At 42.2% G+C, this 12829-nt stretch overlaps 1 protein-coding gene across 1 annotated transcript in view; it reads left to right on the plus strand.

Moving 5' to 3' along the window:
• Positions 1-11925, plus strand: part of BMP3 (bone morphogenetic protein 3) — a 31710-nt gene extending 19785 nt beyond the window's left edge. Inside the window, exons 2-3 of the mRNA XM_015832355.1 lie at positions 956-1866; positions 11713-11925. Of these exons, the coding sequence (XP_015687841.1) occupies positions 956-1866; positions 11713-11904 (1103 nt within the window). The 3' untranslated portion in view covers positions 11905-11925. The remainder of the gene's footprint in view (positions 1-955; positions 1867-11712) is intronic.
• Positions 11926-12829: the final 904 nt, after the last annotated feature.

Here is a 12829-nt window from a genome sequence, read left to right on the forward strand (position 1 = left end):
CGCAGATTGCCCAGGCAGCCCAGCAGCGACATGGCGGCCACGCCCTCTGCCCGTGCCCCGCAGCATCAACTGTGCGCGGTGGGGCATGAGGGCAGAGTCTTGTCTACACTGCCTGGCTGCCATGCCCTTGGCTGCGCTGCTCTTCATGGGCCACGCTCAGGGGCGACTCTCCAGGGGGGCTGCTGGTGAGGAGGGGGTTGTGGGGGGAGGCAAGGTTGGGGCAACGGCACGTGTGCGCACAGAGAGGGCTCCAAGTGCCGCCTCTGGTACCCGTGCCATAGGTTCGCCACCACTGCTATAGGAGAAGAGCAAACAGAGCTGGGGGTGGCGTTAAGCAAGCCACCAGCCTAGAATCTTTAAGTTCCCATAAATGGTCCAAATCCAATGCCTCTTGAATTCCATTGACCTTTATCTGGTGCCAATTCAATATTTAATTTTAGTTGACTATATTATTGGGTATAGGCTTGAGCAATAAATCTTCCGAATTGAAACTTATATGTTACCCTGATTCTTGCTGTCTGACAGTGGCTGAGTTGAATAATAGTTTGTGGAGGAGGGGGTGAGCGGACATTTTCTTCAAGGCTGGCAGCATCACCCCATTCCTCAAGGGGGCATCACTACCTCCCTCAACTAACACGTTACATTCCCTCTTTGATTAACTGAACAAGCCAGTTTGTTGCAGTAGTGTCTGCCTGTATGATAAAAAAAAAAAACGCTCCTAGATTGGAGCTAAAAGCAATAAGTAGATTGCTTTGTACAGCCCAAATCATTTTTTAACATTCTTTCTCTTTCAAAAACCAATTTAGCTTTCCACTCTCTCAGTCCGTGCATAGCATGGCATTATGACAGGAGCTGGCTCAAAATTCTCTGAGCCGATTTAATAAAAATACAAGAGAAACAGGGAAGGATTTCTGGGGACTCTCCTGATGTCGGTATGTTTGTTTTGTTTTTCTAGGGATACTTGGCAGCAAAGAGGTGTATGTTTTTAATCTAACCTCCCTCACAAAGTCCGAAAACATCTTGTCGGCTCTGTTGCATTACTACGTTGGAGATCTCCAGAACAGCAGCACCCACTGCCCTCAACCCAACACCTGTTCTCATCTGGGCCCCCCAAAATCTGAGCTACAGATCAGGCTTTTGCTGTTCAGTTCTCTGTCATCAGCAAACCAGTCTCGGACCCTGGGGCGTTACTTGGTCAACATCTCGACTGCTTTGCAAGATGACCATTTGTGGCAATGCAAAAACATCACTCAGGACTTGAGCCGAGCAAAGGAGCGCGACCATCTCATGATCGGGGTCCAAATGGCCTCTGTTGGCCAGCCTCCGTGGAAGAGCCTCCATCTCCGCTATGAACCCTACATCCTTGTCTATGCCAACGATTCCGCCATTTCAGAACCGGAGAGCGTGGTTTCCAGCTTGCAAGGCCATTGGAATCCGCCGCCTGGGACATCCCCCAAATTGGACAGCCGGTCAATCAGTGACCTCAGTGGACAGCGGCCCAAACGTTCCACCAGCTTCCTTCTCCCCTTGCAGAACAACGAGCTTCCAGGAGCCGAGTATCAGTATAGTGAGGACGAAGGATGGGAGGAGAGGAAGCACTACAAAACCCTGCAGCCACGGCTGGCAGAAAGGGCAAAGGGTAAGAAAAAGCCCAGAAAACACAGTCATCCGAAGAGCCAGACGCTCCAGTTTGATGAGCAGACCTTGAAAAAGGCACGGCGGAAGCAGTGGAATGAACCAAGATCTTGTTCGAGGCGCTATCTCAAAGTAGATTTTGCCGATATAGGCTGGAGCGAATGGATCATTTCTCCTAAATCTTTTGATGCTTATTACTGCTCAGGTGAATGCCAGTTCCCTATTCCGAAGGTACCGTATCTCTTTTTTTTAAAATTTCATTTCTTTCTTCTTCTTCTTTTTTAAAAATGGGGTTTTTTTTCGTTACCACTGGGTACAATATGAAGAAAATCCACTCTTTTAGCAGTCCGAATGTGGCTTTGTTAAAAAAAAAAACCACAATAAAAAACCCAGCTTGCTTGTTATTAAGCTACAGTACAGCATGCAGGAAATGGGCCATTTACTAGATAGATAGGATAAATAAATATCTGTTTTTAAGGGCCACTGCTGTCAAAACTAAGTGCAAAGGCAAAACTGGTTGATGCAGGGTTATAAAAACAAAATTACAGAGGAGAAATGCATCAAATCTTACAGTAAATCCCGTGTCAATTTCTTGCTGCATAATAATGATGCCTGAACTCCTAAATTTAGTTAATTGCTGCTAATCCCATCCCCTGGTGCCAGTTTCTAAAAATATAATAATGTTTAATTCTGGGTGAAAGTTGCAGCTTCTTTCTAAAATGTGCTTTTCTGAAAAATAAGCGCTCCGTATGGATTTAGGATGCCACAGGCCAGGAGAGTCCAGAGGGTAAAGAGATTGCAACCAAGTTTCAGTGGTTTAGATTATGCCCAATAGTTCAGTCAAATCCTTTGAATGGATGTCATGCATCCATTCTCTCCTATCTCAAAGACTTGCTGTCCTTCCATTGCCTCCAATGTCAACAAGCTTCTGCTGGCGTAAAGTCTAGAGAAATTTCTTGAAACTCATTAATAATTCTCCCAATTAGAAAACAAACAAAGGAAATATTCCATAAATCATAAAGTCAGTCCCATCCGATAATGTGCAGGGTTGGCATGAATAGAATAGAATAGAATAGAATAGAATAGAATAGAGTAGAGTAGAGTAGGGTAGGGTAGGGTAGGGTAGGGTAGAGTAGAGTAGAGTAGAGTAGAGTAGAGTAGAGTAGAGTAGAGTAGAGCTGGAAGGGACTTTGGAGGTCTTCTAGTCCAGCCCCCTGCTCAAGCAGGAGAACCTATACCATCTCAGACAAGTGACTGTCTAGCCTCTTCTTAAAAACCTCCAGTGATGGAGCACCCACAATTTCTGAAGACAACTTCTGTTCCACTGGTTAATTGTCCTCACTGTTAGGAAGTTTCTCCTTAATTCCAGGCTGCTTCTCTCTTTGATCAGTTTCCAGCCATTGTTTCTTGTCCTGCTCTCTTGGTGCTTTGGAGAATAATTTGACCCCGTCTTCTTTGTGGCAGCCCCTCAAATACTGGAACATTCCTATCATGTCTCCCCTATTTCTTCTTTTCTTTAGACTAGCCAAACCCAAGTCCTGCAGCCGTTCTTTGTATGTTTTAGTCTCCAGGCCTTTGATCATTTTTGTTGCTCTTCTCTGAATTTTTTCCATGGTGCATGGTGCAAGGAAGTTGTTGAAAGAAAATATAGATAGTCCTTGATTTACAACCATTTCTTTAGTGACCATTTGAAGTTGCAATGGCATGAAAAAGGTGATTTATGACCATGTTACTTACACGTACGACCGTTGCAGCATCCCCGTGGTCATGTGATCAAAATTCGACCGCTTGGCCACTGACTCATATTTATGACAGTTGCAGTGTCATGTGATCCCCTTTTATAACGTTCTGACAAGGAAAGACAATGGGAAAGCCAGATTGACTTAACAACCATGTTACTAACTTAACAACTGCAGTGATTCACTTAACAACTGTGGCAAGAAAGGCTGTAAAATGGGGCAAAGCTCATTTAGCAACTGTTTTGCTTAGCAACAGAGATTTTGGGTTCAATGGTAGTTGTAAGTTGAGGACTACCTGAATTAAGATGATCTCAAATGCACCCAGTAACCAGCACCAGGTTGATAGTGAGATGGTATTATTGGATAAAGTCAGAAGCTTTGCACACTCCTCAAATGTCATTCAAATCACAACGGCATTCGTTTAAATCGGATGACATTCTCAAATGTATTCTATGTACATTGATTCCTTTAGCAACTGCTCTGCCTAAAACGGCATTAAGGCGATCTGCATAACCTGAGCATTGTGCCAACCAGTTAAAATACATAATCAAGCAACTGCTTTGTATAGACAGTTGTACACCAGGAATAGTTTTGGAGCATGCCTAATATTTGAGTGGTGTCCCTAAGTAAATGCAATCAAAAGTTGATGTAATTTTACATGTATTAACTGCAGCAAGAATTGTATTTGCCCAATATTGGAAAAACGAAAATTTACCAACTGAAGAAGAATTAATTCAGAAAACCCTAGAGCAGTGATGGCGAACCTTTCAGAGACCGAGTGCCCAAACTGCAACCCAAAACCCACTTATTTATCGCCGGGTGCCAGGTGGGCATGGCCCACTGGGTGGGCGTGGCTGTGGTGTTCATGGCAGACTGAGTGGGTGTGGCCAAGGTGTTGCTCGATGTTGCTCGTGGGGAGGGATACCTGTGGGGGCCGGGCAGGGTTGGGGGAAATCCAGGGGGTCTCTGGCAGGTGGGGTGGTGGGCAGGAGGCTCATCCTGTGGGGTGAGGCAAGGTGAGGCAGGGCAGGGGAGCCATTGTCGCAGGGCAAGGTGAGGCAGGGGCCGGGGTGGCTGCTGCCTAACACCATTGGCCCCTGCACACAGAGGCCAGCGAGCGCATGGGTGCTGGGATGCATCCAGCCACGTAGATCTCGGCAAGTTAGCGGGCAGCTGGTTGAAGAGGGACGGTTGCCATCTCCGGAGCATGGCATGCGTGCCCACAGAGAGGGCTCTGAGTGCCGCCTCTGGCACACATGCCATAGGTTCACCACCACTGTCCTAGAGTGTGCAGAAATGGATAGATTGACTTTAAAGATAAAAGAGAAAGATGACTCAGTGTATTTTAGAACATGGGATAATTTTTATCAATGGCTAGAAAAACGAGTTAGAGAGAAAGGAATGTGGTATGTAACGTTGAATATATACAGTACTAGTAAGAAGAAGACTGTCAAGCAATTAATTAATGTATTGTTTATGATAATTAGTTAATACTCATTGGGTTTTTTTCTTTTTAAATACATGCACCCAGACATGTTCTTTGCTAAATGTTAAGAATGCTATTTCAAAAAATCCTAACCCTGACCCCAACCCCGACCCCACCCTGTTCCTAATCCTATAAAAACTAATAAAACATTAAAAAAAAGTTGATGTAATCTAGAGAAAAGTACACTGGACAGCCACTCATCTGAAATGGTATAGGCCAGGGGTAGGCAACCTTGGCTCTTTTATGACTCGTGGACTTCAACTCCCAGAATTCCTGAGCCTGCATAGCTCAGCTTGGAAACTCTCCTTTTCCCCTCAGCATGGCTGGCTCAGGAATTCTGGGAGTTGAAGTCCACGAGTCATAAAAGAGCCAAGGTTGCCTACCCCTGGTATAGGGTCTCCAAGGTCCCTTCCAGTTTTATTCTGATTGATTGGTACAATTCAAATTGCATTAAAGTAATGAACGGCATTGATGGCCTTCCCTAATTCATCATTTTCTCCCTCTGCCACGTTCAAAAATTACAATTTGGAGGGACCATTTGCAGGTTGTCCGCAGCCTCACTTTAGGCAGTTCTGTTGCATTTCTACATATTGGTATTTGCCCTGGTGGTTAACGTTTGGATTATGTCAGCGCTCTATATTTCCTTTCCTTCTCCAGATCCACATATCCAGCCAGACACTTCCATGCAAGGGTGCACTGAGAACGTGTATAATCACCAATATATATTCAGTTTCACTGCAGGCTTGCTAAGGTTTCAGGGTAGCAAGTGAATGTCAATGAATAATAGGCTACGTGCATGGAACCACCGTGCATTGCTCCAGATTCTGTTTGAAAGAGAGCCTCTGCAGTGCAGGCGGGTATCTTAATGAGTTGTCAACAAGCTGTGTTTGCATTCCTGCATGTTCTGAAGAACGGCTTCTGAATTGCAGCGGATGAGAGAGGCAGTGCTTGGAAGCTGGTGATATGAAGAGCAGAGTTTCCCTGCCTTAAGTTCCAGGTGTGACTCGGTCTGAAACAAGTGCTTTTCCCGTACCATCATAATAATAATAATAATAATAATAATAATAATAATAATAATAATAATAATAATAATAATAATAATAATAATAATAATAATAATAATAATAATAATAATAAAGTTGGAAGGGACCTTGGAGGTCATCTAGTCCAACCCCCTGCTCAGGCAGGAAACCCTACACCATTTCGGGCAAATGGCTGTCCAGTCTCTTCTTAAAAACTTCCAGTGTTGGAGCATTCACTGCTTCTGGAGGCAGGTTGTTCCACTGGTTAATTGTTCTCACTGTCAGGAAGTTTCTCCTTAGTTCCAGGTTGCTTCTCTCTTTGGTTAGTTTCCATCCGTTGCTTCTTGTCCTGCCTTCAGGCGCCTTGGAGAATAGCTTGACTCCCTCTTCTTTGTGGCAGCCCCTGAGATATGGGAACACTGCTATCCTGTCCCCCCTCGTCCTTCTCTTCATTAAACTAGACATACCCAATTCCAGCAGCCTTTCCTTATATGCTTTAGCCTCCAATCCCCTGATCATCTTTGTTGCTCTTCTCTGTACTCTTTGTAGCGTCTCAGCATCTTTTTTACATCGTGGTGAAGCTGGTATCTGCCTGGACTGTTTCTTTGCTTTTATTAGTTTATAATATAAAATACAAAAGCAAATAACAGGGCAAAATAGGGGACGGAAGAAGGAAGAGACAAGTGTAAAGAAGTTGGAAAAAAGAAAAAAAAAGATTGACTTCCAACTCCCTTTGATTGCGGTAGAATAAAATAGTAACCTCAAACCTCAACTTTTTACTTTCTTTAACACAGTGTTTCTCAACCTTGACAATTTTAAGGCATGTGGACTTCAACTCCCAGAATTCCACAGCCAGCATTGCTGGCTGTGGAATTCTGGGAGTTGAAGTCCACATGCCTTAAAATTGTCAAGGTTGAGAAACACTGCCAGGAAAAGCTTTTTTCGTGATCTGAAGCACCCTCCTTACAAAAGCTTCATTTCATCAAGTACCTGGATGATAGTAAGAGACAACTGAGCTTAAATGAGAAGGACGGGGAAGGCTAGATTTTCATTTTGAATGTTTGGCTTTACTTTAGGACCATTTTTTCCCCTCAGGGCTAGCTGGACAATTGCTTTGGAAAGAATTTTCCCCAGCTGGCATGGCCTTGTGACAACAGGACGTTTGTCTGGATATTTACTGACATTTGTTTTATTTCCCTCTGCCATTTTGTGACCTTTCACCAAGCCTTCAAGGCAGCTAGCAATTATTTTTAACAACTTGGGTCATTGAGAAAATTGCATAACATCAAAATATTAAGTCAGACAAACCAAAACATAATCAGTACCGTCATGACAGTTCACTCAGGCAGCTGATGTCACATTTCCCAAACCATCTTTCTGCTGCTGTTTCTCCCTTTATTTGCACTTTCCACCAAATTATGTTTATGGTGGTTTCCCTTTCCTGAAAGATGGATGTGATTTTAAAGCTGTTTCGCATCGTTTTCCTGCACTATTTCCTTATACTTTAGTAAGGGGAAAAGATAGCTTTTTCAGCATGAAAATGAACGTATGTCTTTTTTCCTGAGATTTTTCATCATTTTGTAACATTTTAAAAGGACATGGTATATGCATGCAGCTAAGAGAATCTTAAAAAAGAAAAAAGTAACTTTAAATGGCAACATAGGTTTTGCAGTATTCCCCCAGATGAAGTTCTATAGGTGAGTTGTGGCACCTGTTCATACCTTAAAAACTTTTTAAGAGCTTAGAAATTAGCCTTTTAAAAAAAAGTCCTTTAGAAAGATGGGGCTACCACAGAAAAGGCCCTGTTGCCAGAAGCATAATAGAACTTAAATGCGGACTTGGAAGCTGAGCTACTGAAGATATTGTTAAATTATGGAACTTTAAGCCTTTTAAAGTTCAATATAGTTCCAGGCCTGAGGCCTGAAAATAAACATGTATTGCATTTTTGACTGTCTAGTTCCCACAAACTCTCTAGCAAGATCTGTAGGAGAAGGACAGGCAGAGCCTGTTCGGGGTGGGGGGAGTCAAGTGAGGAATCAGCCTGGAATCATTACGTTCCCACAAGTAATCTAATTCCAAACCCTCTTGAATTCTATTAACTCTTAACTAGCACCAATTTAATGCTGGCCATTAGTTGTCTAGATAATCGTGTATAGGCCTGAGCAACAATTCAGCTTAACTGGAAATTAATGTGTACAGGTAGTCCTCATGACCACAATTGAGCCCAAAATTTCTGTTGTTAAGTGAGACATTTGTTAAGTGAGTTTTGCCCCATTTTACGACCTTTCTTGCCACAGTTGTTAAGTGAATCACTGCAGTTGTTAAGTTAATAACATGGTTGTTAAGTGAATCTGGCTTCCCCACTGACGTTGCTTGTCAGAAGGTCGCAGAAGGGGAACACATGACTCCGGCACACCGCAGCGGTCATAAATATGAGTCAGTTGTCAAGCATCTGAATTTTGATCACGGGGATGCTGTAAAGATTGTAAGTTTGAACTTGGTTTTAAGTTACTTTTTTCAGTGCTGTTGTAATATGGAACGATCATTAAACAAACTGTTGTAAGTCTAAGACTACTACCTGTAATCGTGATTCTTCACACCCGACACAATTTCAAATTGTTGAACTTCTTTAGGAATTTCAAATTCTTCCTTAATAATTTGCTACATATCATTTTATTATATTTCAGTTCTGTTATTTGTTTTATTACAAAAACTCCCCTTTCAATAAGATGTTTGTATTAAATATTTTGTTAATAAGCATATTGGTTCAGGCTTGCAAATGCATTTTGGAAATAATAGTAATCCACAGATAAGGTTTTTTTTCCCCATCCCATCTGTTCCGACTGTATTAGTCATCTGCAGTTATACTGACAATTTATTTATGCAAAATCTTGGTCAGTGGGATGTGATTCATGGGAAGCACAAGCAACCAAGCAAAAAGAAAAGAGGAAATAGGGGAGACATGATAGCAATATTCCAGTATTTGAGGGGCTGCCACAAAGAAGAGGCCGTCAAGTTATTCTCCAAAGCCCCAGAGGGCAGGACAAGAAACAATGTTTGGAAACTGATAAAAGAGAGAAACAACCTGGAATTAAGGAGAAACTTCCTAACAGTGAGGACAATCAACCAGTGGAACAGCTTGCCCCCAGAAATCGTGGGTGCTCCATCACTGGAGGCTTTTAAGAAGAGACTAGACCTTCACCTGTCTGAGATGGTATAGGTTCTCCTGCTTGAGCAGGGGGCTGGACTAGAAGACCTCCAAGATCCCTTCCAGCTTCTATTCTATTCTATTCTATTCTATTCTATTCTATTCTATTCTATTCTATTCTATTCTGTACTCTAGAAAGAGTACAGAGAAGAGCAACAAAGATGATTAGGGGACTGGAGGCTAAAACATACGAAGAATGGTTGCTGGAATTGGGTATGAAGAGAAAGATGAGGGGGGACATGATAGCAGTGTTCCAATATCTCAGGGGCTGCCCCAAAGAAGAGGGAGTCAAGCTATTCTCCAAAGCAGCTGAAGGCAGGACAAGAAGCAACAGATGGAAACTAATCAAGGAGAGAAGCAACCTAGAACTAAGGAGAAACTTCCTGACAGTTAAACAATTAACCAGTGGAACAACCTGCCTCCAGAAGCGGTGAATGCTCCAACACTGGAGGTTTTTAAGAAGAGACTGGGCAGCCATTTGTCCGAAATGGTATAGGGTTTCCTGCCTGAGCAGGGGGTTGGACTAGATAACCTCCAAGGTCCCTTCCAAACTACTACTACTACTACTTCTTCTTCTTCTTCTTCTTCTTCTTCTTCTTCTTCTTCTTCTTCTTCTTCTTATTATTATTATTATTATTATTATTATTATTATTATTATTATTATTCTCTTCTCTTCTCTTCTCTACTCTACTCTACTCTACTCTACTCTACTCTACTCTACTCTACTCTACTCTACTCTACTCTACTCTATTCTATTCTAATGTGCTCCCGGGATAAAGACAAGGTAGTTAAGTCATTGTACAATTGTCTCTTCGGTAATCTGCAAACTTTGGCTTCTCAACTCTTTAATTAAAAATTCTTTAGAAAAAGAAATACTCTCAACAGAATGTTTGAAAGAGAAAAAGTTGTTTCAGTTTACCTTAAAACCTTATCCAGATGATATTTTGAGAGAGGCTGGGCATCTCTTCTAGGTGTCAAAGTTCTTCTGACTTTTTGAAAGATCACAAGAGGCCACCCATCAGTCCGTGACACAACATAGATTGGGACATAGATTGATTTTTGGGATAGGGGGCTAAGGGAATTAGAAGTGGGAATAGAAGGAGGCAGGTATCTATGGGGATTCTCAGTCACCCAGGTCATGGTTATCCCAAAGGTGCTTTTTCAGGCGGCAATTGTTGTTGTTTTTCTTTGAAGACGTGTTGCTTCTCATCCAAGAAGCTTCTTCAGCTCTGACTGAATGGTGGGGAAATGGAAGGATTTATACTCCTTGCAGACAACTGGTCATTTGCATTCCTTTACAGAGTCATTGAGGCCACTTGGAGGTTTACCTGTATCCTCAGGGTCCCCTGCAGCAGTGGAAATGTGTGTGGAGCCTTCTTGGCTGCAGGATGTTTTCTGCCCTGTGTCCCTTCACTGACTCATCCCCAACAGCCCATGCCTGTCTTCAACAGTGAAGGGACATTCTTTTTAGTTTTCTTCTGCCAATATTTATTCAGTTTTACAGAAGACAAATTGTTTACAAATTATTGCAAAGGAGAAGAGAACTCTGGGAATTTCTTTCAGGGGTGCGATGTGATGGAGAGCTAGCCATGAGCTGTTTGGAATGACTTTGTCTTTCATGATACAATCATCCTTGTGGTCTTCAGCCTCCCAGTTTCTCATTAAATCCTAAGGGAAGCCCTCAAGAAGAACCTCCTCAAAACATCTTCAGAAGGACTTGCAGCTGCCCCCACCGAACAGGTTGTCCTTTCTGGAGAAATTATTGGAACTTTGAAGAACTTTGGAAAAATCAACTACTCAATTTCTCAACCTCAAATTTACATAAAGGTTTTTTTAAAGGTCTTGTTGTGCTTACCTTTCAATAATTTGTGGGATTTGATATTTATTCTTCATGGATTCAGGGACAGTGATTCCTAACCAATCGCTTTCAGATCTACCTCTAGGACAGGGTTTTTCATCCTCAACAGCTTTTAAGATATATGGACTTCAACCTCCTATAATTCTCCAGCCAGCACTGACTGGGACAATTCTGGAAACTGAAGTCCATATATATATCTTCAAGTTGCTGAGGTTGAGAAACACTGCTCCAGGAAAATGCCGTTTCCCAGCTGAATTGATAACCATTTGATAACGTTTGCAGTACAGGTAGTCCTCGATTTGCAACCACAATTGAGCCCAATATTTCTGTTGTTAAATGAGACATTTGTTAAATGGGTTTTGCCCCATTTTACAACCTTTCTTGCCACAGTTGTTAAGTGAATCACTGCAGCTATTTAGTGGCACAATTGTTAAGCGAACCTGGCATCCTCATCGACTTTGCTTGTCAGAAGGTCGCAAAAGGAGATCACATGACCCTGGGACACTGCCACCATCATAAATATGAACCAATTGACAAGTGTCCACATTTTGATCACATAACCTCAGGGACACTACATGTAAGTGTGAAAAATGGCCATAAGTCCCTTTTTTCAACGCCGTTGTAACTTTGAACGGTCACTGAACAAACTGTTGTAAGTCAAGGGCTACCTGTAGACATCTGTCCATCATTCATTGTGAAGAACCCAGTGTTTTGTGCCCTGTTGGCCATGTATTGAGTTTTCTTATTTATCTTCTTCTCCACAGGCCCTGAAGCCATCAAACCACGCAACAATTCAGAGCATAGTGAGAGCCGTAGGGGTGGTTTCTGGCATCCCGGAGCCTTGCTGTGTTCCAGACAAGATGTCACCTCTCAGCATTTTATTCTTTGATGAAAACAAAAATGTGGTACTCAAAGTGTATCCAAATATGACAGTGGAATCCTGCGCCTGCAGATAACATATTCCTGCTTTCTACAGCGACTTTGTTGCTTCATAAAGCCTCTCCTCTTTCCATTTTCCAAAGCATATCGTTGTCCAGTTTTATGAATGGATAAGTAAGCAAGAGCTGAGAAGGAACATGGAATAAGTTTCCTCAACTGTAATTTTCCTACTGTGAGCATAGGGAAGGAAGTTTGGAAAGCTCACCACAGGGGCAAACAATGTGGGGAGGTCTCGGTGGTGGTGGGGAAATAGGAAAATGAAAACTAGAAAGAATTCATCAGGAACTGAAGATTAGCAGGAAAGTACGATATATATATTTAAGCTATGTTTGAAGAGCGTTTACTCAAGCTGCTGGTTTTCCAATGTACTCTTCCAGAATGTGATGGTGAAGGAGATTTAATATCCACCTTGTGCTTTTGAAGCTAAGCTTTCTAATTTAGGTTATCCAAAGACTCAAAATATACCATAAGCTAGTAAGATCCTACTTCCCATATTTCAAAGAGTCTAAAAAATTTTTTTTAACCTGTTGGTTTTCCTGGCATAACATGTCAGTAGTGTTCTGTTCTACCCCTCACATAAGCACGGGCTTTCCTTCTTAAAATTATAGGCACTTTTTATCTGAAAGCAGAAATGCACTTCTGGTGCATATTTAGTAAAGATCGAGATACCTTACATCTCTGTTTGCTATAAAATCTTGAACCTTGATCTCTTATCTCAGTACTGAATATCAGAAAAAAGTGATTAAACGGGGTAGAGTGGCAGAAAAGAAGGCAGATTTTAATTTGCCAGTCAATTATGCTAGCCAATAATTGTAATGACCATTTCACAATGGGATTTGTGAAACTTATACATGTTCAGGATATTATAGGCAGGGAGTCAAGATGGCAGCCATGGCCGTAGGATTGAAGCTGCCATTTTGACTTTTTATTAGCCTGCTATAG

Source organism: Protobothrops mucrosquamatus, unplaced genomic scaffold (assembly GCF_001527695.2).
Source record: "Protobothrops mucrosquamatus isolate PMUCROS unplaced genomic scaffold, P.Mucros_1.0 scaffold3, whole genome shotgun sequence".
NCBI classification, from domain to species: Eukaryota; Metazoa; Chordata; class Lepidosauria; order Squamata; family Viperidae; genus Protobothrops; species Protobothrops mucrosquamatus.